The 27,669-nt window shown below is 41.3% G+C and overlaps 1 protein-coding gene across 1 annotated transcript in view; it reads left to right on the top strand.

The window, feature by feature from the left end:
- rpa1 (replication protein A1) overlaps window positions 1–27,191 on the top strand; it is a 41,414-nt gene extending 14,223 nt beyond the window's left edge. Inside the window, exons 11-17 of the mRNA XM_080007079.1 lie at window positions 1,995–2,131; window positions 3,745–3,893; window positions 10,039–10,174; window positions 18,268–18,444; window positions 19,355–19,462; window positions 20,121–20,207; window positions 26,351–27,191. Coding sequence (XP_079863205.1) covers window positions 1,995–2,131; window positions 3,745–3,893; window positions 10,039–10,174; window positions 18,268–18,444; window positions 19,355–19,462; window positions 20,121–20,207; window positions 26,351–26,452 — 896 coding nt within the window. The 3' untranslated portion in view covers window positions 26,453–27,191. The remainder of the gene's footprint in view (window positions 1–1,994; window positions 2,132–3,744; window positions 3,894–10,038; window positions 10,175–18,267; window positions 18,445–19,354; window positions 19,463–20,120; window positions 20,208–26,350) is intronic.
- The last annotated feature ends 478 nt before the right edge of the window (window positions 27,192–27,669 follow it).

Here is a 27,669-nt window from a genome sequence, read left to right as displayed (position 1 = left end):
ACAAATGTCAATGATTTATTCCTCTGTTCTGCAATGGAAGATGAAACTGCCAGTTAAAGTCATACACTGGGCAAAGACACTCTTTGTGACTCTGAAGACCCGAAGCCTTCATGTTCACAGTTCACACTGCCCACAGGAACGGTGAGCGCACTCATTTGAAATGACTGATTAGAGATACCACGGTTACGTGACGTCACTGCGGTATTGAGCTCATTACCGTCATCACGGAAAATAAAAATAACTATGCCTATGAAATAAATCCTGAAATAAATTAACGAGGCAATACATATATAGATAATTATAAATGAGGTAAGACTGAGGCGGTGGTGCGCCCGATCTTTCATTCCGATGCATTGGATCACTCATCACTTTCATTGCGCTGAGACCCTCCAAATCTTATGCGAAGTTGCAGTTTTCAAGCGCACAAATGAGAACGCGAAACTCATGCAGCGCAGGTGCACACTCGCTCCCTCTCCCATTTGGAAAACAGTACCGTTAGATACAAATTACAAAAAAAAAATACTGTTGAGAGGGAGTCAGTCTGTAGACACATTTTAACATACCTATTTTATACTTGTTTAAATTGCTTTATTTGACTGTAGATTCCAAAAAAAAAGTTTTGTTTTTTTCTCTAGGTTTTGTTTTTCGCATGGCGGGTGTTCTCGTTAGCCTGCCGCCTCGCCAGGCCAGTACAATTATAGGGGAAACACTGATATATATCTTCATATATATTTTAACATACCTTGTGAAACCATCCAATTTAGCTTCATCGCATTGACCTATGAATGCCTTAAGTTCCATGCTGTTGAAATGGGACGAGCCTGTGTCCTTTCACTTGTTGAATAACTTACTGCCTGTTTTTTTTAAAGGCCATAATTCCCACAGTGAAACGACCCTTCCCTCTCATCAGCAATTTGCACTACAGAATCATATGTCACAGTGCAACACTGAAATCTCCTGATTATACGACGTCACTGAAAGATGATGAACAATAATATTGAGCCATGTCCCGGGCCTTCGGCTATGGGAGCGCATTGATAACGGTTATTAATTCCAGACCGAGGATAATAATATACTCTGGATAGGGGATGGGGATGGAGACGGATGGGCTTGGGAGCATGTGGAAACTATCAGGGCAGAGAGATAAAAGTCGTATTAATAACACTGACAGCATTAATAGCCTTTAGTCCAGATTGATTTTGGGCCTCACGGTGCAGCCTGTGAACCAATAAGGAGAAGCTTCCAAAGGTAAAATGAAGAGGCAATAAGTAAGCTGCATGTAAATTCTAATAATGCAGACACCGGCTCAAACTCCTGTTGAGTGCTTTCCTTCCAGGGCCACCAGGCATCAGCAGCACCGTTGCTAACTGGGAAATGTCCTTTTTATCGAGGTTAAATGACATAACAAACCTTACAAAGTGGAGTGAGGTGTAAAATGTCTGTGAGGGGATGGAGCTAATCATTACTAATCTCATTCACTAATGCTCATCCAGTGAATAAACTACTTGATTATTTCAACTTGGTGGCAGCGGGTCACAAACAGTTTGAGCCTTTTGCTCGGCATAAATGGGTTTTTATAGAGTTGTCAATTCATTTATATGGTTTCCATCCTCTATAAAGATGCAGTCGACATTACAAATGTATGCGCCTGGGAAGATGCAAGCTGGTGACCTCACACCTGACTTGAAATGAAAAATGAGTCGCTGATTTCCCCCGAGCCAATTTGTGGCGGAAAACCACAGGACCTTGAGTGACCTGGGATGTGAGCCCTCACAATCAATATTTATGATATGTATATGTGGGACTCTGTGTTTGTTTGGAAATGTATCTTTTGTTTGGCTGAGGCCTTCCCAAGGACATGCAGTCTGTCCCCGTGAACACGGGTGTCTTGACTGCGAACAGAATGTCAGGAAGGGGAGATTTATGTAAACTCTGGTTCTCACTTTTGCTAACAAAAGTAACTCAAAATCGCAATTCCTCTCTTCCTTGTGCAGATGTCATTGGAGTGTGCAAGAGTGTGGATGAGGTGACCCGCCTCACCACCAAGGCCAGCCGCGAGGTATCCAAGCGGACATTAAGTCTGCTGGACATGTCTGGCAAGATGGTGTCCGTCACACTTTGGGGAGAGGAGGTGAGCAATGGGGGGAAACGTGGCAGCAAGTCACAGGAATGGAAAAATAATTGAGCGTGTACTTGAGAGTGTCACAGTCATTCAATTTTTATTACTATTAGTTGTCATACAAATAATTGAGTTTTACAATTCTATCATAGTATAAGCCTACAACAGTCTAATACAACATGTCTACCTATCCAACCTCTGAAACTTGTCTAATTCACACTTTATTTTATGCATTGGGTCAAATTTTGAAGGAAACATACGATTTTGCATTTTAACGTTTTTACAAAATGATTAGGCCAGCTCAAATGATTAATGATTATGTAATAATTGTGATAGACTTGACTTTGACCTTCTTATACTAATACTTGGAAGTTTTTTCATACTCTGTTTAAGTTTTATCCTGGCAATAAATGATGCAACTGGACCATCAACACCTTGAGTTTATTTCATAGATGTTAATGCATTAAGGATCCAAATGTGCCTTTGCACCAAAATAGTTCACGATGTGAATAAGTATTTTTGCTTTTCATACTTGAGTACATTTTCTATCACATACTTTTGCACAAGTATGTTGAATTGAGGACCCTTTTAACAGAGTGCTGTTTTCTTGGGAGTCTTGAGTATATGGCCACTTGCAGCAGTTTTTGCGAAGGCTTTATCATATTACACTAAAGTAGTTTCAGTTTTCTATTGCTACTAATGCAAGTCAAAACACTGAACGGTTGCTTGTAGTTGGGATGCACAGGTAACAATATTTGGTCCGATACTGCCCACATTCCAAAGCCAGCTCAATGTAACTTAGTTAGATCTCAATGACAGGTCCATGTTATAGCTGATTATTTAAAATACAGCAGATAATGACTAAAAATAATACGCACTTAGGTTCTCCTCACTATTACTGTAACGCAAAACTTCTGTATCCATATTGTGAACTCGTATTCGTAATGTATCAAAGAACGTGTACTTGACACTGACAAAAGGTACTGGTGCATCCCTACCGGGTAGCTGACATCTCCTCCCCTTCCCTGCTCTTTCATTGAAACGGTGTTGACTCTGTATACGCCCATGTTCCGAGATCACTGTTTAGCACAGTTTGATGCCGGTGGGGTGGGTGTGTGTTTTAGTGGAAGTTGTAGTTGAGGCCATTGAGTAAATACCCTGTCAGTGAGTGATGAGGGAACTGGGCTCCTGCAGCGGATTTAGGCTCAGTGGGACTGTGCTCAGTTTGCCACTTTTCCTTTACCTCTGACAAAAAAAAAAAGTGTTCCCCTCTTTGTTTGCCCGGCAGATACCCCTTATCCGGAGGGACTTGCTGAGGTACACATGATGTATAGTTTATAAAGAACAATTGCAATCCCAACAGAAGTCTTGTGTTGTTTCCGCGTCTCTCTCTTAGGGCTTATTTATTTATTTTTCTTGTGAAGTTTTCCATATATATATATATATATATATATATATATATATATATATATATATATATCTGCAGATATCCCCAGCAATATTCAACTAAAAAGACAAAAGGAAACTTAACAGTAAACAAACAAAAAAAGTTTAAACCTAATCAATATTTTCAGCTAATTATCGTTTGTCTTTTGTAACGAGTGCTTTTCTGTGTTTCTTTACAGGCAGAGAATTTTGATGGCTCTGGAAATCCCATTGTGGCCATTAAAGGAGCCAAGCTATCGGATTTCGGAGGCCGATCCCTTTCTGCCTCCTTCAGCAGTACTCTTATGGTCAACCCAGACATCCCTGAGGCTTATAAACTTAGGGGTTGGTAAGTGAGCAAGACGTTCATATATAATGTAAAGTGATAAATCACTTTGTTGTCCCAGCACTTGACACATTTTTCTTTTTGCCAAAAGTTTTTGATACATATTCTCAGCATGCTTTATATGAGATGGTTGGAGGAATTATTTATGGCATTTTTCAAATTTGTATTTTACGAAGTGTATTTTTCTAAGCCAATCTCTGGCAGACTGGGTTCCTTGCTGAGATTGAGGAAAAGTTAGAGATTGTAGTACCCCCATAAAGTATTGAATATGAATTAGTTGTTTTTAATCTCTCAAAATTATGTTTTTGCCATCCCAAATGCCTCTCAAAATACATGGAGGTGATCCCAATACTTAAACTGTCATCCAGAGACATTTTCTTTGATTGTCACCATGTTATTGTTTGAACTTGAATTTGTTAACTTGTTTATTTTGTCATAGAAATACTGTGTAAAGCACACACAATGGGTTCTTTGTGTGCAGGTCTGAAGAGGTGGTGGTGTATAGTGAAAATGTAGAAATAGGACCACAGCCAAATGCAGAGTTATAAGATTGCAGGCACTATCACAATTGAACAGGCATATGCTTCTATTCCTTGAAGACTTTCCATTGGCTTCTCTTCCAAAGGAATAGAGAAACTGTTAGGACTCAAGCTTTCATCTTTTCTTAGAGCTCTCTTGCCATTTCTGCATTTCATCATTCATTACCTAAACCATTTCCCTTCCCCGCACGACCGGAAATAAGCATGTATATTTGCTCTTCCAACTGTGATGCAAAGGACAAGCATAAATTCCACTTTTTAAACATGGATCCGCGCTGTCAACGTGTAATGCAGAGGTTAAAAATAAGGACGGACTGTCAGATGGCCATTTAAAGTGGCACAGGTTGGCAGAGATAAGATTGATGGACGAGGGAATGTTTACATGGACTGAAAGGGGCTGCCATTGGTCTTACTTAACCTTCACTTCAGCTCCAGGGTACATTGATTGATCTGCCCATCTTATGGATCCTGCATTAACTACAGGCCATAGCTGGCCCTCCTCTGACATGAAGGCAAGTATCTGCTTTTCTGAGAGGTGACCAGATCGATGCCTCAGTTATCACTCAATACCCATGCCTCCTTTACACAGTGAAAATAAGGAAAAAGGCAACATTCTAAAGGCTGCTAAACTCTGTTTTGCCCAATTCTATTCTTTTTTTCTGGTGGACCCCGTCATGTCTTCATATTGTACTCTCCTCCTGCCATGGAAAACTTAGCTGGTGAGTATCAGGGTAGATCAGAGGAATTGATCTACATAATGGGCGCAGTGAAATGTGACTACTTGGCAGGGGGGGGGAAGTCAACAAACGTGCTCATATTTGCCACTTCACTGGATGTCTTGATCATGGTGATTTTCTTGTGATTGCTTCAGCTCTTGTCCGTCGATGCTCTGTCTCACCCTACTGCCTTGGCACCATCTTCTTGCCCAGAATGACAATGTCTTGTTTTGTACGCTCACCGAGTTCAACAAACTTTCAAACTTGGCTGGTCGTTTAAAATTTTAAAACAGGGTTGTTTTCTTTTTGGGTATTTAATATGGGTATCTCCAAAGTGGTAGAAAAGTGCTTATTTATTTGAATGCCCTTATGAGTGCTAAATGATGCACAGCCAGTGTTTTCCAAATTATTTTCCGGTTTATTAAAAAAGAAATTCCTGTGTTTCTGGGCTCAATTCAGCACCCCCAAAAATGCTTCCCTTCCCCAGGATAAGCTTCATCGTCAAACAGCAGCGCCTCTAGAACAGTTACAAAGTTCTTTACAATAAATTGGTATAATAAAAGCAATCGCATTAACATAGATACAGACACAACTGAAGAACAGAACTAAACAGCCAGTCTAAAAAGATGGCTATTTAGCCACTTTCTAAATGTAAAGCCTAGTGGAGGGAGTTCCAGAGTTAAGAGCAACTGTTTTAAAGACTCTATCACCTAATCTGGACCTGGGGGACAACCAAAAGATCATGGTCAGAGATATAAGTAACCTAAATGTGACAAAGGGGTGAAGTAAACTAAAGCTTTTAAGTTTGTTGAAGATGTGATTTTTACGTAGCTTGAATGGCTTTAACTTTCTGGATATCATTCTAATCATGTTTCAGTACAGTACAGTACTCTATCAGAGATATCTAAACTAAATTGATGATAGTGAAATGTTACCCCCCGGATGTTGCGCTCATCAAATGAGCGTCGCCTGGCTCTGCCGGCCATACAACCACGGCAATCTAGGTTATTCTCATCTGTAGTTCCACGTCGGTGGAACGAGCTGCCAAAAATGACCAGAGCAGGGACCTCCCTCTCTTGTCTTTAAGAAGCACTTGAAGACCCAGCTCTTCAGAGAGTACCTCCTCTCCTAACTTACAATTACTTAGCACTACCTACCAGTATTTATTGTTACACTAATGTCTCTGTCACAATGTAGCTTGAATCTTATTCTCCCTTGTAAGTCGCTTTGGATAAAAGTGTCTGCTAAATGACTAAATCTAAATGATACCCACTAGTGATCACTATCTATCACAAGTGGGTTGACCAACACTCCCACAGAGCCTCTGTAGTTTGACAAAGCACGTCCCATTGTGTCTTAATGGAAAGCTGACCACTGTCATTTTTAATGCCACACCAATAATGATTGGGGAGATGGTAACGACTTAATTTCTTTACTCGGGAATGCAGGCCTGTGAGGCAATCATCTTGAGTTTGCAATCTCAGATGCAAATCGTAGCATTTTGGGCAGCATGATTACCTTTCATTTCAGACCAATTTTGCACAGCACCATGAAATCAAGTCTGCTCCTGATTTTTCTATGTGATCAAATATGATTTTCCGTGGTGTATGAACATATGCTTTTGTTTTTATTGGCATTCAAATCCTCAGTTAAAAGGATTAGTATTTTCTCTAAGTTAACCTGTCGCACTTCTGTTTGGGTGGTTTCAGAAATGGAACCATCCATTTATTCATCGATCCAATTTGGTCTTTATTGTAATGCCCCTCTCTGCAATCTGTTTGACAGTTTAACGTGTTTAAATATACTTGTCATACACAAGCTAAACGCTTTCATGGAAATGCCTCTGGACTGTGAAACCCCCGGCTTCCCAATGCCATAAGCCCTGAATATTTACTCTTCCCGTGCACAGCGGTGGTCGTCCATTAGGTGGCAACAACACATTTAATGATGCTCTCAACTGGACTACGGCGACTCGACAGCCACTCCTAACTCGGCACTTCTGTTCTTGGTGCTTCACTTCCACTCTCTACACCGTCAGCCGCAGTCATTCACCATTAATCATTCAGTCGCACATGCGCAAACACTGTCTACACCGGAAAAGACTAGGTTTATCATCCGCCGGAGGAGTGGCCCCAGAGTAAAGGCGCTGGGTGCTGATGTGTTGGTCCAGCAACAACCACAGTTAATGTTTTCTCCAAAAAAACAAAAGTGTGTGTGTGTGTGTGTGTGTGTGTGTGTGTGTGTGTGTGTGTGTGTGTGTGTGTGTGTGTGTGTGTGTGTGTGTGTGTGTGTGTGTGTGTGTGTGTGTGTGTGTGTGTGTGTGTGTGTGTGTGTGTGTGTGTGTTAATGGCAGGGTCTTTACGGGTCTGGAATGTGTCATTATAGCTTATTGAATTCAAGTACTGTCACTTGTCTGTAAACTATGGTATGATATACAGCTGAATCATATCTGTTGTGCAATTATTGAAAGAATACTTTTTTTTTTATTACCATCAGCACTGTTAAATAGGGCTGCCTATTAGAGGTAATTGCATAATCAGAAAATCAAGACATTTTGATATCATGATGCATAATTTCCTGGTCAAGTAAATTTGATCAACAAAAATTACTTAAAATTTTCAGGCCATCGATTGTAATACATTTTGACTAACACTACTCCGTGGAAAACTATTTAATCACTCTTCAAAATACACAGTGTTAAGGTTCTTAAAATACTGTAATATCTTTCATACCAATTCAAATCAGTCTTTATAAGTTTTATTTCAGGCAAACACATCATAAAAGCAGTTGTAACCACAACTATAAATATGATAGTCTTCACCAAATAAGTTATTATCCTGGAGTGTGTAAAAGTTTAACTACTATTATTCCACCTGCACATTTCAAAATACTATAACAAGTAAATACATTTTATTATTTTTACATGAGGAATTTCTCTTGCATTTTATTAAATTCGCAGGATATATTGATCTATTTTTGCCATTGGACCAAATGAAATTATTCATTTTGGCCTATTCCTCCAGAGAGCTGAGTTGATTGCCATTCCCTTTCCAATATTGATGTGAACTTTGTTGATGGGGGACTACATTTAACACAATGTACTATCCCTGAAATTTTGCTTGACTACAAATAGCCACTTTTTCTATGTTTTGCATTTCACCATCTGTAGGGCTCGGCAAATTGGTGAGACAGTAGCCGTTATGGGAGTGGACATTATGAGAGTAAAATTTTGCATATAAATTATTTCCCCATGCCAAAAATCGTACTAGCGTCCAGTCTGTTTTATCTGTCATTGACCTTCGATGGTAGAGCTTAACTTAAATCTCTTGTAGCAGCTCAGTGGCAGGGTTGGTCAGTTCATTTTGTGACTATAGTATGACACAACATGCCATAATCGTTTTTATTGGCCACTCAGCTGAGCCTCATAACCGTAGCCAGGGGGCTGAAAAACAGTGCTTATACAGGGCCTCTGTCATTATTGCAAGCTCCTTTTTCTTTCTCCCACTGTCGCATATGCTGTCACGTCGCTGCTCCTTCCCCGCGCTCGGCTGTTGACACACTGTGACATGTTTGTACCATGGACATTCACATCGTCTTGCCTCATTCCACAACCCAACTGCCCTGGTGCATTTGGTGCGTTGGTTAACCTTCACTTCAGCGATGTTGTGCGGGGGTTGAGATTGTCTGTCAGTCCACCGTTCCACGTTTGCTGCCAGCTCCAATTTGTCCTCCTTTTGTCTCCCTCATCATGACCAGTCTACCCTGCCATTTCTGAGTCCTGTACTCTGCACTGAATCCGTGTCTGGGAGAAGCCCAGCAGCTTTTAAACTCAATTCTATCAGGAGTATCGCGAGTTAGATTTTATGGTTAGATCTGTCTCGGCTGTAACATTGTACTCAGTGCTGTTGCAACCCCATGGACCCTACTTATGTGAGGTCTGTTTGTCTCAAAGTGCATTGAATTTCTTATTTGTTCAGCCAAGGAGAGAATATAGTTATACAGTACGAGTCTGTCATAAGGAAGGTGTAGCTGAAGCTTTGGCCAAAAGTGTCATTTCAAATTTGTCTTTGTGTCTAGAAGTCAGTTTTCCAGTCACTTGACTGTGCAGGCATAATTAAAACAAAGCATTGTGGGTGAAGGAATAGGTGTCACCATAAAGAATTGCTTACATTTGTCAGTAGGAGCGGGAAATTGGCAGCCTGCGTGTTGCCCCGGCCACAGACTGAAACATTAATGGGGATATTTTCAATTAGTCATGGCTCCAGGAGCAAGAACCACTCTCTGTATTTACAACCCTCCGTAGCACCACTCTCCCACACAGCCAACAGATTAGTAAGCTATATTGATCTCTAGGACCTCTTTTTTATTTTTTCTTCTCGTTTTTTTATTTTAAGTTCTCTTTTTCAGTTTTTGTTTTTTTTCTATTCTGCTTTCCATTCCCCTTCAGCCTGTCTGTTTTCTTTTTCTATACCTTCCCTTGCATTCTTCCACTCGTCTCTGAATCACAGTGAGCGTCGGGAGAAAATGGGTTTCTGATTTCACTGTAACAACCCTGACCCTTGCCGACTCATCTCTTCTTCTGCTGAGGATTCATTTTACGAGCCCACTGGCCTTTCTTTCTCACAGCTGAGCCAACCCCTTTCACAGACAAATGGCCAGACTGTCATGACTTTTTTTTTTGATTTCATTTATTTTTGTTAACCTATATTTTAATTTGACAGGCTACACCTGTTAATAGCTAACAGACTGTGTGTTTTGCTTTGGTTCCTCTGTTTATCAGATGTCAGGGACCTTATGTATGTATGCAGTATTTTCCCCTGCTTTGATTTAGGGTTGTATGCTTTCAACTGACTTGCGCATACATATATTTTTTTTTTTCTTGTGTACATATAGGTTTGACAAGGAAGGTCATGCCATTGATGGACAGTCCTTGACTGAGGCCAGAGGTGGAGGCAGCGGTGGTGGGGGCAACACCAACTGGAAGACCCTGAGTGACATCAAGACAGAGCACCTGGGACATGGAGAGAAGGTACACACTGACACGCAGACATCTTTACTCTGGCATTCACATCAAATATTAAAGACATTATAGCGGTGGGCATTGTTATTCACGAATGATTCTTTCAAGCTGTTCAAGGGCAAACTTGATACCGGGAATTCATACAGTAGAAGTAAATTTTTTTTGTTTTATATGTAAACCACATTGCCGATCTAAAATGCGTATCCGCAGTGTAACCTTGTCCCTCGCTGCTCCGTGGATCCACTTACATGACGGACGCAGTGATGAATTGTCCCCATCACGGTTACTCATTTTTAAATTACTGTGCCGCCACGGAGCCACACATTTGTGTTTCTGATCCGTGCTCTCTCATTAATCACCGACATACTGGGTGTTCTCGCCCAGCCCCATTACGTATTTTGGGTGAAAGTCACATTTATCTCAGATATTGATCAGGAAGATAACACCGTATCCGTCCTTTGCGCTCTGTAATGAAACGATTGTCCCGTGATAAGTAAAGTAATATATGTTGTTTAATTGGAACCCCTTCCCAAGTAACTGGTTTGCTGTGCAAGTGTATGCAGAGATGTTTAAGTGTTCAGATCAGATAATGATGATGAACCTGCTTAGAAATCTTCAGCTGGGTAATCTCTAAAATATGTTAATACGCATTGTGTGTGCAGCGTTAATAAGCATTGTATTGTGAACAGTATAATGTGAACAATACAGTCTGTTAAATGTCTTAAATCGTGTTTTACAAATGATAGGCCTTAAACGTTATTTGTTTTTAATTTCAACATATGAATTGGTGCTTTCCTGCAATACTTTAAATGAGAGTGGTGATTTATCTTTAGTATGAAATTTCACTCTTGATAGCCATGGCCACCCTGAACAGGGGTAGAATGTTTTGATCACCTTAAAGAATATCTACGGTGGGGTGAGAACAGGGCTCTGAGTGAGCTGAGAAAAGGCACTTTTACTGTGATTGCTGCTAAAGTTGTGTGCGGCGGAGTGCAGCCATGGAACAGGTATTGGGGATTTGGAAATACAGACAACAAAGAGAACATGATGACATCTCATCCCTCAGAAAACAAAAGGAAGCACACAAGTACACAGATTTAACAGGAACAACATTGGTCCAGAAGGCTCTATTTGCCGCAGAATCCTTATTGAAGTGTGTATGTTTTGATGGGGGGGGGCGGGGGTTATCGGATTAGTAGTATAACTTTGCGTTTATGTGCTTGCTTTCCGCCCCAGGCTGTGTGGCCTTGTCCTATTTCAGTCACCTTGATCTTTTTCTCTGTGCTCGTAACAGAATTTAAAAAAATACATAGATACATCATGTACATATACACACACACACACACACACACACACACACACACACACACACACACACACACACACACACACACACACACACACACACGGAATGCAGCGGTTCAGTATTTATCACGGTGTTGGGGCCACATTAACACTACGGTTTTTGTATCTTTATATTTAAGAATTTTTTTTTTTTACAAAGGATAAAAAATGCTTTTATAGTTTGCCACAAATTACTAGTGTAATGCACTGTGTGTTTGACTGTGGGGGGAGGTGGGAGATGGAGGTTGAAGATATTTTGTATTCGTATATGTTCATCTGATTGGAGGGCAGGTGTCCAGGATTGTGGATAATTCAAATATTAATTTTCATATATATATATATTGGTTATAACGACGACAATTGGCACATCGTCACATTCAGGTTGAAATCCGCTGTTGGAAATGTTCTCGGGGATAGTCGGGGATAATATCAGATTCAGCATCACTGTCGTTCTCAGCATCACTAGATAGTTGTTTTTTTTTTTTGTTTTTTTTTCCTTCCCCCAACTTATTTGGGGAGATAGCGGGATGTGCTGCGGTGGGTCACATGTTTAAATTGCAAATCGAATTGTGACCTTAAAATCTAAAGTTGAATTGTGACGCCCCTAATATATACATACACACGATCAGCTACAACATTAAAACCACCACTAATATTGCACAACTCCCCTTCGTGACGCCAAAACAGCTGTGACCCGTGGAAGCATGGACTCCACAAGACCTCTGAAGGTGTCCTCTGGTATCTGGCCCCAAGATGTTAACAGCAGATCCTTTAAGTACTGGAAGTTGTGAGGTGGGGCCCCCATGGATTGGGCTCGTTGTTCCAGCACATCCCACAGATGCAGAAGTTCCTTATCTTTTGTATTATTCATTCATTCAAGCAATAAGTCATTCTATAGTATTACCAACACAAAAATGGACAGTCAACAAATCAACTGCTCTTTCCTATAGGCAAGGCCTACGTGTTTGAATTGATACATGAATTGATATGAATAACATCTTTATTTAAAGATTTACTGAATTGTAAAAAGTAAATCCTCAAATCACAGTAGAATAATGACTCATTGATTTAGCTTCTAGCCTTGTTATTTTTCAAATCTGAAAATGAACATTTGAAAAATATGCACTGTTTCAGCAGAATTTTTTTTTTTTGTAAACTGTTGTGTGCATACGTCCACATCTCCAGAGTGGACCCTAACAGCAACTATATAAGCTGTGTATCTCTAATGGGACAAATCTTTCCTGTTCCATCTTTGCTTCACCACTAAGCTGCTAAGCCTCCGCTCCCACCTTCCAGTCCTGACTAATCATCGGCCCCCCGTCAGGTAAAGGCCTCGCTCCTGGCATTTAGAGGAAGATGAGTTTTGACCCTGGGCTATAGACACTTGTGCTCCTCCCAGCATGGAGTGCGATGAGGGCTGGAAACCAACACGAGAGCTGAACCCGGGCTGTCTTCAGCCTGTGGACGTACACAACACGCTGGGTGCGTGGGGTCGAGCCATTCGAGCCCCCTCCTGACCAAAGTCTGTTGCAATTAATTGTCCCTGTCAGCCAGTCTTTGTGTCACAATCTCAGATTTTCACAATACCGGTTTGCCCTCTTGACACGGAGCGTCAGCCCTCCTCCTGTTGGTTTGACGCAAGGTGCATTAAAAAAAAAGAATGTCCTGTTATAGAAGCCTCCAGAACAGTTTTTCCTGTTTTTTCCCCACCGTGTCAATCTTTTGGAGTTGTGCGCTAATTTAAGAGGTGTTTACTTGATTAATTAGGGCTCTTTTTGAGAACCTGCAGGGCTTGTTTGGTAAAATATAAAGGAAGTCATTAAAGAAGCTCCTTGCCACGCACTAATTTTTCCACTGTCATTTACCACTTTCTAAAATCTTTTTATTTTTTCAAAATGACAGAATATCAATTGTCCTCTTCACAAAGTTAATTGGGGTCGAATTCTATTGGCATACTGACACAATGGTCAGCGGATGGAGAAGTCGCTGGGGATGAGGGGAATCAATTTTTTGCTTTTGCGTTCAATGTTTTTTCTTGTTTTTCTATTTATTTCCTCAAAATACTTGAGGTTAAGGCTCTGCCTTGGGGCCATAGCGAGAATATTCAAATGTAGAGAGAAACTTGACTTCACAGAATACTCGGTGTGTGACTTTGTCCCATTCCTGTGCAATGATTTTTAGAATAACTCTGCTCTTGTCTGCAGATGAATCAGAACCAACCACCAACGATTGCTAAAATCTGATTTTTAATCCCAATTTAAATACTGATTGTGCAAGGAGCTGTCATGAATAGGAAAAAATAAAAATTTATTCTTTTTGCCCTCTGGATGCTCGCATTACAGATGCCTTTGGCCTTCAGCTATTCTGTGGTGGTGACATAATTAGATTTACATGCCGGTGTGGTTGATCAGTGCGTATTATGCTGTTTTGCTGTGGCTCCGAGGTGGTGGTCTGTTACCCTGCTCACTGACCCTGAACAGCCTCCCTTTAGTCTGCCCTGCTATGTGCTTGGACCCCCCCAACTCTCTGCTCCCACAACCAGTGATGCGGCTAGTGGGATGAGGGGGAGACCGTCCAAAACGATCAGTTGTTTGGGTGACACCCACCCAGTGTGTGCACCAGGGCATGGAAAGGGTGGGTGGTGACTCATCTCAACTCAACTTGTTGACATTTTGCATCTCTTCACCATCATGGTGCATTCAAAACTCCTTTGTATTAATCTATTTCACAGCCTGCTGCAAAATTCATATAATATTCATTTTTTTCCCCCCCTTTTTCATGTCTGTAAAGAATAATTTCCGAAAGGCTGTTTATGTGTGTGAGAGCTCTAAACTTATCATTTATATGCTTATATTCCTCGTAAAAATGATGAAACCACATTGCCGCTTTGCATTTGTGTCAGAGCAGTGTGGATTGCGGTCGGGATTATAACTTTTGCTTCTGCAGCACAAATGCTGCTTTTGATGCTTTGAATATTTCAATATATGCACTCTCGGGTGTCTTCTTTATGGTAATTTTATGCTATTTTTAATTCCTTGTTGTGGTCTTGCCCCTTATTTAAAAGCATGCAGCCAACATTGCGTGGTCTTCAATCTCGCTGAAAACTAAGAAAGGGATTGCATTTAAAAGTTATAAGTACCAATAATTACAGCTAAGTCTTGTGACATTTTGTTTAATTTAATGGGTATTCCGTTGAATTATAACCATGTACTGTGCATTCAATGTGTAATTTGTAGGGCTGCCCCCTGAAAGTCGACGAGTCTAATCATCTGTCGGAATCCCGTCAATCGACAGTCAAGTCAGGCAGTCATTTTGGGGGTGGGGGCGGGGGGGGACCCAATTTAGCTTTTTTAATTTCTATTTTTTATTTTATTTATTTATTTATTTTTTAAATCCGTCCGAGAACGACGGTATCCGTGATCTATTAACTAGTAGACTGGTTGTCTGATATTACGTTAGGCGACAAATTCTCTGCTCTCCGGTTGAAAGCAGGAAGCAATGCTGCGTTCATGGGAAGTCGGAACACTGTAATTTGTTTCTGAAGTGACAATGCCTTCATGGGATCTCGGAAAACGAATAGTCGAATATATACGAACAGAATTTGAACAGCCAAATCAGATTTGACTGACAAAATTGAGTTTGGTACAGCCCTCGTAATTTGCATAAATTTCCAGCATCTAATTTAGGGGATATGAGAGGAAGATTTGAGTCTTCAAAAAAGTCATAGGAAATGTTTAAGAAAATCAAGGTCAACTAATTTGAAATTGACAATTTTCTCAAAATATGGTACGTGATTTGTGTTTCTATCTGCATATGACATGGTAAACACAGCCTGTGTAAATAACTCCTAGATTTCTATTTTATTCCCGTTAATTCTAGGGATGCAGCGATTAACCGCGCTTTAAAATGGCAGTTATGTACTTTTGAAAGCTCAGTCGCACAGTGTTTCTGTTTTCACTCCTCAAAAAGGGAACAATGGTTGCCCAGTGAGGAAAACTAAACAAAGATTGAAAATTGCCGGCGCAGACTGCAGAGGGTAAAAACAAAGTTACGCCAGTAGTGCGCCAGCTCAAAATGCCCGTGCGGCACATGCTGTGATGTCACGAGACAGCGTGTGTTTGAGGGGAGCTACGCTACATTAGCCAAACAATGGCCGAGGGACCAAGCATTGAATCTTCGTATCCACCAAAGAAACGCCTGAGGTCATCATTGTGGGAGCATTTCGGGTACACAGAGCGACCAGGGGGTTGTTCAAGACGGCAGATATCCAATCCATAACACTTGCCGGGAAAAAAAGTTGCAGCAAAGGGGTCCAATACCTTCCAATTCCAATAATGTTCTCAATTTCTTTGTCTTTTTTTTTGCTTAAAACTTTAAACACACAAACAAAATAAAAATAAAAGAATAGGCAGGATTTTCTCATGTAGAATTTTATTAATTAAAATGGATTATTAAAAATGAATAAAAACAAAATTAGTCATGGAGGACAGCTTGTGATAATAACGCTTCAGTTTATTACCCACATTAGTAATATTTTCCCCTCTGAGATCAATACATTTGCTCTTATATTATTAATAACAATAATTTATAACTAAAGTCATTACTCCAAGTCCAATCGAAGTTCATCTTGACATGCATTATTTAAATTTTTCCTGTTCACTTTTAACTGAAGACAACCTCTGGTACACACTTCAGTCCACTATATTGCAATGTAATACTGGAATTACAGACAATGCCAGCAACATGAAGAAAGCCTTTGAAAATTGTCCTTGTTTTTGTTTTTCTTTCCCAATTTAAATATGGCAATTTTCCAAAGTCCTCAAGATTCCAAGGGTGGAATCCGCTTCCAGAGAATTACCAACATTTGGTGCAAGGGTTTTCTCAAAGCTGGAAACTGAAATGAGAGCTTCAAAAGAAGCAGGCAGAATTTAACATCCCTGAGCTTGCTCATGTGGTCACAAGGCGGGCATCCACATTTAAATTAATTTCCAGGTTCTTGGCGCAGCAGCAGGCCGTCTGAGTGCTAACAGGAGACAGAAGCACATGGCATCGCATGCCTCAAGACAATGACATCACTGTCCTGGAGGAAGCAAGCAAGCTCCTTTGCCCTCTCCAAGATTTCACTGATGTCCTGGCCTCGGAGATGGGTCACACTTTACTCCCAGAAGCCAGTCTTTGAGCACATCAACAGTGAGATACTTCAAGATCAACAGGAAGACAGCGCTCTCGCTAAGGAAATGAAACTGACAATGAGAGAAGGCCTGCTTCTGCAGCTAAAGATATACAGTGTAAAATGAGAATGTTACATTACATTGCATTTAGCAGACGCTTTTATCCAGAGCGACTTACAATTATTCAAACACCGACAGACGCAGCCATCAGGAGCAATTAGAGGTTAAGTGTCTTGCTCAAGGACACTACAGCATGCTAGCAGGAGGAGCCTGGGATCGAACCAGCAACCTTTAGATTACTAGACGACCAGCTCTACCTCCTTTATCACGGCACAGTCAAGGCGTGCCGTGATAAAGCACTGGCACTTACAACACAAGAACCTCCAGACACAGAACAGCCTCCAGCAGCAACCGCACAAAGCACCTCCATCACCACCAAGAGGAAGTAGAAGAGCTTATCTGGATTCCTACAGTGAATCACCACCGCAAGGAAGAACAGGTCAGCAGCAACAGGAAGTGCAATGCCATCAACCCAAGAAAAACCTGATTCTAAGTTGAAGCTGTACTTGTCAATTTCTACAATCAGTGCTGATGCTGACCCACTGGCTTGGTGGAAGGCACATGTGGAAGAAATGTCAATGCCTTTCAAAGTTGCCAGAAACTACCGGTGTATCCCAGCTACGAGAGAGCCTTTGGAAAGGGTGTTCAGGACAAGTGGCCATGTCCTGTCTCCTCAGCGGTCAAGACTGAGCACTGAAAATGTGAACATGGAACATTTTTGCCCTATAATATGAACTGAAAGGACTGTAAATAATTGTAATTTCTAAAAAGGGTCCGAAAGCCGATAGACGTTCTCCAGCCTTTGACTCCTTGTTTTGTTCAGAAGGGAAATGCATAGCTAATATGTAGCTTATATTTAAGTCTGAGGTAGACTTTGTTTCTTTATTTATTTTCACTATTTATTATTTTCACCGTTACTGTATTATTTGTTTCAAAGGGCAGCAGCTGTTGAAGTCAAAAGCCAACTAGATCATTTTTTCCCACCGAGTTTTACATGTTCTCTACTCTGGTCCAAAATGAATGTCGAAAAAATACAAAATTTTGTAATATAGTAAATCAAAAGAGCCCTGCAGACAAAGGTCCTGTAGCCTTTGACTCCTTGATTTGTTCAGAAGGGAAATCAAATTCTGAAATACTGACATGGATATATACATAGGAAGCTTATATTTAATTCTCAAGAGATAAAAAAATGTTTTCCTTATTTCTGTTTATTATTTTGTACTGTATTATTTATGTTTCGAAAGGCAGTAACTGTTAAAAACAAAAGCCAACAAAGAAATGTCCTGGGGAAAAATGCAATAAAACCTCTAAAGAATGCTCATGTGATTTTATACAAACGTAGTGTTGTAAAATTAATGCACAATACCAAGATTTATTTATTCCCCCCCCCCCCCCCGACTAAAATCGTACCATCAAAACTGAAAGTCATTGCATCCCTAATTCCCACAAAGTTTCCTCCTTTCGAATATACCGGACATCTTGCAACCCTAGATGCTCACCGTTTTTTTTTTGTTTTTCTGTCTTTAGGCGGACTACTTCAGTGCCATCGCCACCATTGTGTACCTGCGCAAGGAAAACTGCTTGTACCAGGCCTGTCCGAGCCAGGACTGCAACAAGAAGGTGGTGGACCAGCAGAATGGCATGTTCCGCTGCGAGAAGTGCGACAAAGAGTTCCCCAACTTCAAGTACCGCCTCATCCTGTCGGTGAGGGGCTCAGCTCCGACTTCCCAAAAACCTTCTGGCTAGCTCCATTTCAATCTTCTAACGCAGGGAGATAGACGGCCACAGGGGGGTGGGGGGTGGGGGCGACACTAACAGAGGTAGACAGACAAGGACACAGCCCTGCTCGGCCTGCCTGACCGCTGCTTTGAGGTGACTCCAGTCGTTTTTATTACACAATCATCCCCCCTTTCTTCCTTACTCATCCCTCCTGTCATCTCTCCCTCAGGACGCTGAGTCCCTGTAATCCCACGCTATCCTGGAAACATTTGAAGACGTTTATTTTAGACCCGTCTTGCTAATTTTAAATGGATTGATACTTGTTTTGCATTAAAATCCAAATTATGTTGGGGTAATTGCTCTATTATTTTTCACCCCTTACTGTGTCATTGCACAAAATTTGCTGAGATGAACACAAATGTAGGCCCTTATTTCTCAGCTTGTCTGCATCTTGAAATTACGAATAAAATAAATTAACAGCGTTTAATGCCAAAGCCCAATTTGTCTGCAAGAGACCATTTGCGGCTAGGCATTTGAAATAATTATCTTTTCGTTTATGTGCTCACCAGTCAGCATGTTGCTATTCTTCACTAGCTGTGACGTTAGCTGTGAATTTGCTCTTCTTGAAGGCGTCGCAAGTGCACCTTGGCTCAGTGTTTGTCTGGTTTCTACGCCTGCCAACAGGATAAACTAATCAGAAGGGCTTAGCGATACATTTTTCATGAGCGGAGCTACCCGTTTGATCATGAGCATATAGCAACTTCTGTATCTGGCGAAAGGCCACATCATGAAACCTAAAAGGACAGTTATGTGAGCAGATATGATTTTAGGTTGTAGATGACTGACTTCCTCTCCTATTGACACTTGTGTTCTTTTTTTCCCCATCTCTTGGCAGGCAAACATTGCAGATTATGGAGACAACCAGTGGGTGACCTGCTTCCAGGAGAGCGCAGAGGCCATTCTGGGACAGAGTGCCTCTTACTTGGGGCAGCTCAAGGAATCGGTGAGGCTCTCTTAACTGGCTCCAACTCCACTTCAAATTCATATTACGTGACATTTGCAACATTTGGTCTATATAATAGGGCTGCATATTGGGCCAAGTCTCCCGATTGGATTTTCATTAAAGGCTCACGAATCAATTAAATATCGATTAAATCCGGTTCTTATGAGATGGCTCGCGATATGATTTAATATTGATTAATTTACATTTTATATATAATTACTCAATTGTTAATCATTTATAACAACTCTTCAGTATACCATCAGACGTGCATTACATTCATATTTCACAGAACAAATTCAGTGTAATACAGAAATCAAACATTTCACTTGATTTGTGATTAGTTTTATTTTAAGTTTAAAAATGGTTTCATAACTTCCAAACAAGGGTTTTCAAATAAGTACTGTTATTAAAATGTTAATGTGTAATTGATTCAGAAATTGAAGCAATACAATTGAATTCTACTATCTTTTTCGTTTTAACTGAAAACCTAGCCTTAATTGTTAAATTAGGAATTATTAGGTGCTTTTACTAATCTATTACTAATTTGCTTTTGTGACTGCACAGAGGCAATGAAATGCAAGAATTTGAATTAAAAATGAAAAGCTTGTACCTCAGTTTTGTGAAAGTTAAGTCAAGCCAATTTTTTCTCCCACGACAGAATGAAGTTGCGTTCGATGAGATCTTTCAGCAAGCCAACTTCCATACCTTTGTCTTCCGCAACAGAGTCAAGCTGGAAACCTACAATGTAAGTAGGGCAAGGACGGTAATGCGGCCTTGGCTGTTAGTCAGCACTTGTAATTAAATATAAGTACAAATACCCTGACAAAAAATTACTTTAGTGGAAGTGAACATTACCAGTACCACATTGACATTCTAACGTAGGTGAAAGTATCCTAAGTACTTTCTCTTAAGCGTAAAAAGCAATAGTATGAGTCAGACAGAGCCTATAATAGTGCATCAAGTGTTATTGTACCGTTTTTCTGCAGGTGAGTGCTCGTGTAGGTCCTGATTTAAATGTACACAAATGGCGTAGGTGGTGTTAATAATTAGATAGTAATTTACAGAATACTTAAGCAGACCTGCCAACCTGCACACATTTTGTGTACCAACTACACAATTCTTAGTCAAAACACAGGTAGGTACGAAAGTCTCACCTGGCAGGTACGAAATGCCATCTGAGACTATGTAAAATAAAATTTAAAAAGGGGAATATAGAATTGCCATTCAATGACAGCAATCAATACAAAACAGTACCGTACATTTAATAGGTATTTAAACGACATCCCTCGGATTGGGCCTGATGCTACTACCTGTGGTTCTGTAAGCTCTCCCTCTAACTCACTCAACATCCGCTGATACGCAGCGCACTGAGCAGCGCTTTATTATCCACCGAGTTGTAACGCTGCATGCTGAGGCCAAGTGTGACCGTAATGTTAACACACAAAACGTGAGAGGCACCAATCGATTGGCCACGACCGGAATTGGTCGCCTTTCACCGGCCAATCAGTGTCGCATATATTTTCAGATTCTGTGCTGGTGAAATTTACACGCTCTTTTCTGTGCTCATGTGCTGTGCTCTTAAAAATGCCCAAATAGTCCAACCCGAGACCAACATAATGTCACGTAGTTGCGTAGTTGATGCTCAAAAGAGAGAGCGGAAGAAAGGAAATGTCGGCTGTTTGAGGGTACTTCAAGGTAAACAAAGAAGATTGGATAAATTATTTATTTCCGCCTGACAATATTTTAACGTTGTGCAGACGGCGTGTCACAGAGGGGCTCCACACGTAATGAAAAGTTTGACTCTTTCGAGACTCCGTTCTTGACGAGTCACTCAGTAAAACGAGTCGTTCGATTTGATTCCCTGGGTTTAACGTACGGCGAGGGAAGGAGGACTTCCAGTGGACAAAAGTGAGAAGAGTCGACCATTTATTTTATTTGTTTATTTTTTTGTAATGATTGCAATTTATTTTGCAAAGTACCATATTAATATAATACAAATGTATATTTGCACTTAAAGTGAAAGAGACTTTAATTTGAAGTTTAAACTGGACATTTCCATGTTAGTTAAGTTGGTTCCAACTAAAACTCAGTGAGTTACAGGTTGAATTATAGTGAAACTCTGCGACAGTCCCATATTCTATTTTATTGGAACTTAGGGACAGTTTCATGTTCCATTATTATTCCATAGTGAATAAAGAACAATAATAAACAGTTTCAAAATCAGCAATCTCACTATTGTGGTAACTGAAATTGCAGGGGTAGTCCGTATATGCAGCTGTCCATGACGTGATCAGATCACATGAAGTGTTTGTCATCGATGTACAGCAGAACGGAAATCGGAATCCTCAGGTCAGACTTTAAAAAAATAATAATAATAATCAGAAATGGGAATCGGCCAAGAAAATTGCAATCGGTGCATCTCTAGTTGGTAAACATGTTGGGTAACTTCACCAGATGATGCATTTCAAGAGGTATATCCTAATGGGATTCATTTGTTTAGTATATATAGTTAGCTGTAATAGCTTGCGTACTATGTGATGAGCCTCGTTATGAGACGGCTACGCGGTGAATAACTGATGGAGTCATTTAACTGCAGTAACTCAAATGCCACACCGTTGTGGTACTCACAATATTTTCCCAAGGTTGACAGGTCTGCTTACGTAAGTGCAGATGCTTAAATAAAATTAAAAAAAAATTAAAGAGGAAAAAAGACGCAGCCACCTCTTCTGGCTAGATATTTGAACTATAAATTGGTAGGATATAATCCAAGTCCCTTAGTTTAGCAGTTCATTTGCGGGACCATCCTGCTTTCCCTTTGAGCAATCTCAACATAAAAGAAGAAAAGACGCCTGGTTGTTTGCCTTTGAATGCCGCTCATTTTGAGAAGCTTTGTGTTTGGCACGTCCACAGATTAGTTGCAGTCACCGTTTTCTGTAGGGCCACACAGATAGAGGTTTGTTTTGAGGCAAGAGCATAAAAGAATTGATTGGTCTGGGACTCCTAGCAGGAAGTCTGGAGCCGAGCCAGGGGGCTGCATCCGCCATCAACACACAGTGGAGGCCATTTTGTCTGTCACACAGCTCCCCTCAGCATCCTAAGTGCCGGTGGCAGCGCTACAAGGACACGCTGACTCTTGTCTGCAAACTCCTTTCCTCCACCAGACACCTGCACCGTCACTCAGGCTCATTTCTCCCTCTCACACGACAAGCCTGCTGTTGTTGCGTTGCTTTGTTGTGCCGTCCTGTGGATAATCTTCATGTGGCGCGAATTAGTTTACACGTACTGAGGGGGGTAGGATACACCCATTGTTCATCAAGCCCATTACTCCTGCTGTATCAGAGACGGGATGTTTTTTTTATTTTTATTTTTTTATGTTTATCAAACAAAGTATGTCCAGTTTGCACTGCAATGTTTTTTTTGTTTTGTTTTTTTCACCGTTAAACCATTTTTTGAATTGTTTTATAATGTGTAGACATCTCCGGTAGATTTTAAATGTCGCTGCTTGCACTTGATGTTCTAGCCTTTTTTCACTCTTTAGAAGATGAGATAAGATAGCATTAAGACTATTTGTGGGTGAAACCTAGCTGTTACTACAGAATAGCGAGTTGTATTAACTCATATATATATATATATATATATATATATAGAGGCGTTAATGGATTGTTTTGAATGGTTTATACACTGGAATCCGTGTAGGTCACGTTACTGTCGAAATACATTGGATGGAGAGACTTGCACCATTTTAAATCGGGTGCTTTAAAGCAGAGGTCCCCAACCACCGCGCCGGTGCCGGGCCGTGGGCAATTTGCTACCAGGCTGTGAGAAGGCGGATTTATTATTATTATTATTATTTTTTTTTTTGCAGAGCCCAATCATTATTTATTATATACCATGAACATGCATTCAACGTGCGTCTTGCCCACCCAATCAAAATTTCAGAAGCGATCCTCAGAGCCACCTGCCTTGCTTGGACAGATAGATCTCAAATTGAAAACGAGCCAGCGAAAACCGATAAAATGTGTTTTTATTATTGATGTATTTAATTTACTCTGTTTTCTAACATCTAACTGAATGAAACAAAAAAAAAAAAAAAAGGCTTGTCCATGAACATTTTGTGGATGTGGTCCTGTCCGTGATAGTAAAGGTTGGGAACCCCTGCTTCAAAGCATTATGCCATAAAAGCTTCAACTCCCTTTCGTAATATTATTTTTAACTGGCTCAATGAGGGACTGTTTGCAGCTATTGTATTGTAATTGATTTGCTGGTGTTTGGGTTTCATGAATCACTGCAGGCCCCCCTTTCCAGTTCAACTAATCTGAAATGTCTGAAAATGATGACTTCAAGGAGAAGGGAGGAATCGTTAGAAGGCTCATCATTTCAGTCTCTTCATGCGATCACAGACCCAATCCGGACTGCTTCCTGTATAATTTCAAAGAGATGCGTTGGATTTACGCAGCAAGTGGCAGGCTGATTCTTCCCATTTTTGACAGTGGACTGACTTACAGTCCACTGTCAAAGTCCACTTCATTGCTGCTGGGATTTCAAGCCCTCAAAACAGCCAGTTGGGCCAGGAATGCTGAGCAGGAAATGCTCCTCGCCCCCCAGACCTGTCAATCTCTCAATCACTCGATTTCACCCCGCTGAGCTACGACTGGTTTTCTCAAACATGGACAAACATTCAGCTGCTAAACGGCCCCCCTGCTACGGAGGTCAAGAAGCCCTGTGGAGGAGGAGCAACCATTTGTTTCAATGGCTTCATGGGTCCAACACCTTTTTAACTTGACCCGAGTAAGTTGGTAGCTTTTTCCGGAGAAAAGTAAGGTCAAGTTGGTGTCTTGGTGTGTTCCTCTGGGTTCGTACTGTGTCTGTTCTTCTTAAAGCTGCAAAATCCATTTCTTGTAGATCACAAACAGTTATTTTATTTGTTTGCTTATTTATTTATTTATTAATATTTTTTTTATTATTATCCATTTCCTGGCTACGGCACAGTCACCAAAGCTCACATGGTATACCTGGAGCTCCACACACCATCGCCTTCTTTTGTCAAGAAAGGGAAAGTCCATCTCTGCTCCATCCAATTGGTGAAGTCCTAAGCTGCAGAGCTGGGCCCTCAACAGATACAGTCCTAAAAGACGGCACTAATGTTTTGGCCTCCTGTAGTTATTCCTCTAGAAATGCATCTTTTCACCTGTGCCTTGATCACAGTTCACTCTGAGCCACGAGAGCCACTTGATCAGCCATGCTTTTATTATGTTGCTTTCCGGTCAAACGTTCACTTGGTTGAGGTGTTTTAGGTTTAGATGGTTCTTTCCAAAATGCGAGGTGGGTCTGTGTCATATCGTATTCTAGCGTCCTCCCTCTGTGGTTTTTATATTTAGTCTTAGCTTTAGGCGGAGCCTGTACCACTTGCCCAGAGTTATTTTTTTTTTATTTATTTATTTTTTTGTGTGTGTGATTGTTCAGTTGGGTCCGTTGTGGCAGGCAAGTTTAATTAATTCTCCACAAAGTTTTTTTGTTTTTTTTGGCAGCAAAACTATAAATTGTGCCTTTTCCACAACTGCACTGGAAGAGCCAGTAGCTGGAAAATGTGTAGTCTAGCTGGGCACAAATCAGCTAGTGAAACATGTTCAAAACATCAAGCGGTTCCTGTTTGCCAATTTCATTGGTTCCCAGATGCCTGGCACTTGGAATGCGTACCACCACCGCATATGTCGGTTCGATAGCTACAGCTAATGGAGTGAGCAGCGCCTACAGGGCAGATGCACACATCACTTTTTTTCCATGCCATGCTAAAGAGGCTGTATAAGCAGCGTGTGGGGTTGTTCCCCCCCCCCCCCCTTTCGTCTTCTTCAATCTCCTCCGGAGCCCGAGGGAGGAAAGCTCAGGGAAAAAACTGCAACTCCCCCTCCCGGTGTCAGCCAGATGCAAATGGTTCCGCTGTGCGACTTTAGCCGTGGCAATGCTGCTGTAACAGCACTGTCAGCACGCACCCTTGTACATGTGGACGTGTGTGCATATGTGCATTTATGTATTTGGGACCCCCCCCCGGCTGCCGCTCATTCAGCTCTGTGTCCATGCAACTCACAGAATCCCTGTAGCTATGCATCCACTCTCCTGCAGTGGAGCCTTCAGCACCTCGTCCCACTGGCCGCCATCGACACACTGAGCACCTGCCCGGCAAAAACACCTTTTTGTGTTAGACTCACCCGACAGAGCTTTCTGGAAGCGTTTCCCGTGCATGGACTTGTTTCTGCCCCGCTTTGTTTGTTAGCATATTTAGCATTACCTTATTAGCGCGGTCGGAGGGATTCTGCACGACGGTGGTTAAAGTTGCAGATTGTAACCTCAATCTTTGCCTTATGCAAACATCGCGACTTCCTTCTATTTAGAGGGGCATGGGCGGTCTTGTTAGAATAAAATGTCAGTGACGAACTGAATGGAGATGATTTACATTTCACCTACACCGGTATCGAGGGGATTAATGAAGACAAAGTGAGTATAACGGCTGTTTAAATGCAGAGAATGATGGCCCTGCTAGAAGTGACCTTCTCCTGTCTAGACAGGCTGTGCGGGAGGTGACTGCAATAAAAACGGCCTCTGTTCTGTGTAGAAACATTAATTTGAATGGCAGTACATTTCAAATCCCTGGTCCAAATGACTTGCATTAACCCCGGTTTGTCACAAACAGGGACATGTCATTATTTTATCGTCCTTTTTTTTGTTGTTGATATTTGTTGATGTATGCTGTACTGTTTACCCTTTTATCACTATTCAGCAGGGAGAACTTTTTGCTGCATAGGTAGTTACCACTGAGTGTGTTTGGAGCTTGGGTTACTTCAGATTAAAGAGTGAATGCACATCATGATTCATTTGTTTCCTTTTTAACAGGATGAATCCAGGATCAAGGCCACGGTGATGGAAGTGAAGCCTATTGACCACAAGGAGTACAGCCAGAGGCTGATCATGAACATCAGGAAACTTTCTGTGTAGGATCAAGTCGTCAACGGCCAAAGCAACTGTTTATTTTTTTCCTTCCTTTTTTGTTTCCTCTCCAACCTCCCAAAAGCTCAGTTGATTTTCTTTTCACTTATAGCACGCTTTATGTTCCCTTACTTAAAAAAAAACAAAACGAAAAAAAAAAAAAGAGCACGTTGAAAGCCTGAGTGGAAATAGAGCGGCTCGGACATTTCCTCCAGGGAAATGGTGATTTGGCGGGGGGCGGGCGACTCTTCGGAAAATGATGGCATTTCATAAAAAAAAAAGAAAAAGCATTTAACCATTTGGGCATTTGAGTGTAGTCGCTGGAGTTTCGCCTGAAAAGGAAGAGTGAGCCGTGTGTTTTAGGTCAGCCAGCTCCCGCATGCGCTGTGCGTACAGGCTGCTCTGAGCAGGATGCCCACACCGGCCCGCGCTCCCTTTCACTCTCTGACGCACATTGGAAATGCCTGGCTTGGACCTGCACATTCCCGATAAGAGTTTGTTTTGCTTTCCCCCCCCCCTCTTTCTCATTCCTTGCCACACGTGTAGCGACACGTTCATGCAGGCGTGCACACGCGCGCACTCACAGCTGGGGAATTTACTGTGCTGTATTTATGTAGATATAAGGTTTTGGTTAAAGGAAAAAAAAAAAAAAGAAAAAAAAACTTTCATTTAACTTTTTTTTTTGTGTGTTTATTTGTTTTCCACTCCCTTTGTGGTTATGGTGAGAATAAAGATGTTCTTCATAGTGGCTCTGTCTGCTTCATCTGTTGCACTGCTGAATTCAGTATGCATTGGGTGGTTTGCACTCGTCCCTTATCGCAGCGGATCCTTGTAGGTGCGGAGTCTACGCTCGCCTATTATGGGTCAGCGCCACTGATCTGAATCTGCACCGAGGTCTTTGCTGCTCCACAGTTGGAAGATTAATTTACTAACTGGCCCGCGATATGCCCTATCTCCAGAGGTCTGACTTGGAGGTGACAAGGACCCCTCCCCCGTCGCAGACGCCAGTTTCATGTTGAATTAAAGCCGCACGCTGGTTCCATGCCTATTTTTCACCTGATAACCATCTTGTTTCTGCTCAACATGGCAGCTGCTGCCGCCTGCTGTGTGTGCAAGACGGATTAACGCTGTCTCAAAATTGGCGAAGTAAAGGCACTTTATCATATAAATCTGCTTTGAGATATTGATTGAGCTAGTCTGTGATCGCTTCCCTTTACTGAATCTCT

Source organism: Zeus faber (genome assembly GCF_960531495.2).
Source record: "Zeus faber genome assembly, chromosome: 9".
In the NCBI taxonomy this organism is placed as follows: Eukaryota; Metazoa; Chordata; class Actinopteri; order Zeiformes; family Zeidae; genus Zeus; species Zeus faber.
Note: the sequence above shows the minus strand (reverse complement) of the source record. Positions and strands in the feature narration are given on the sequence as shown.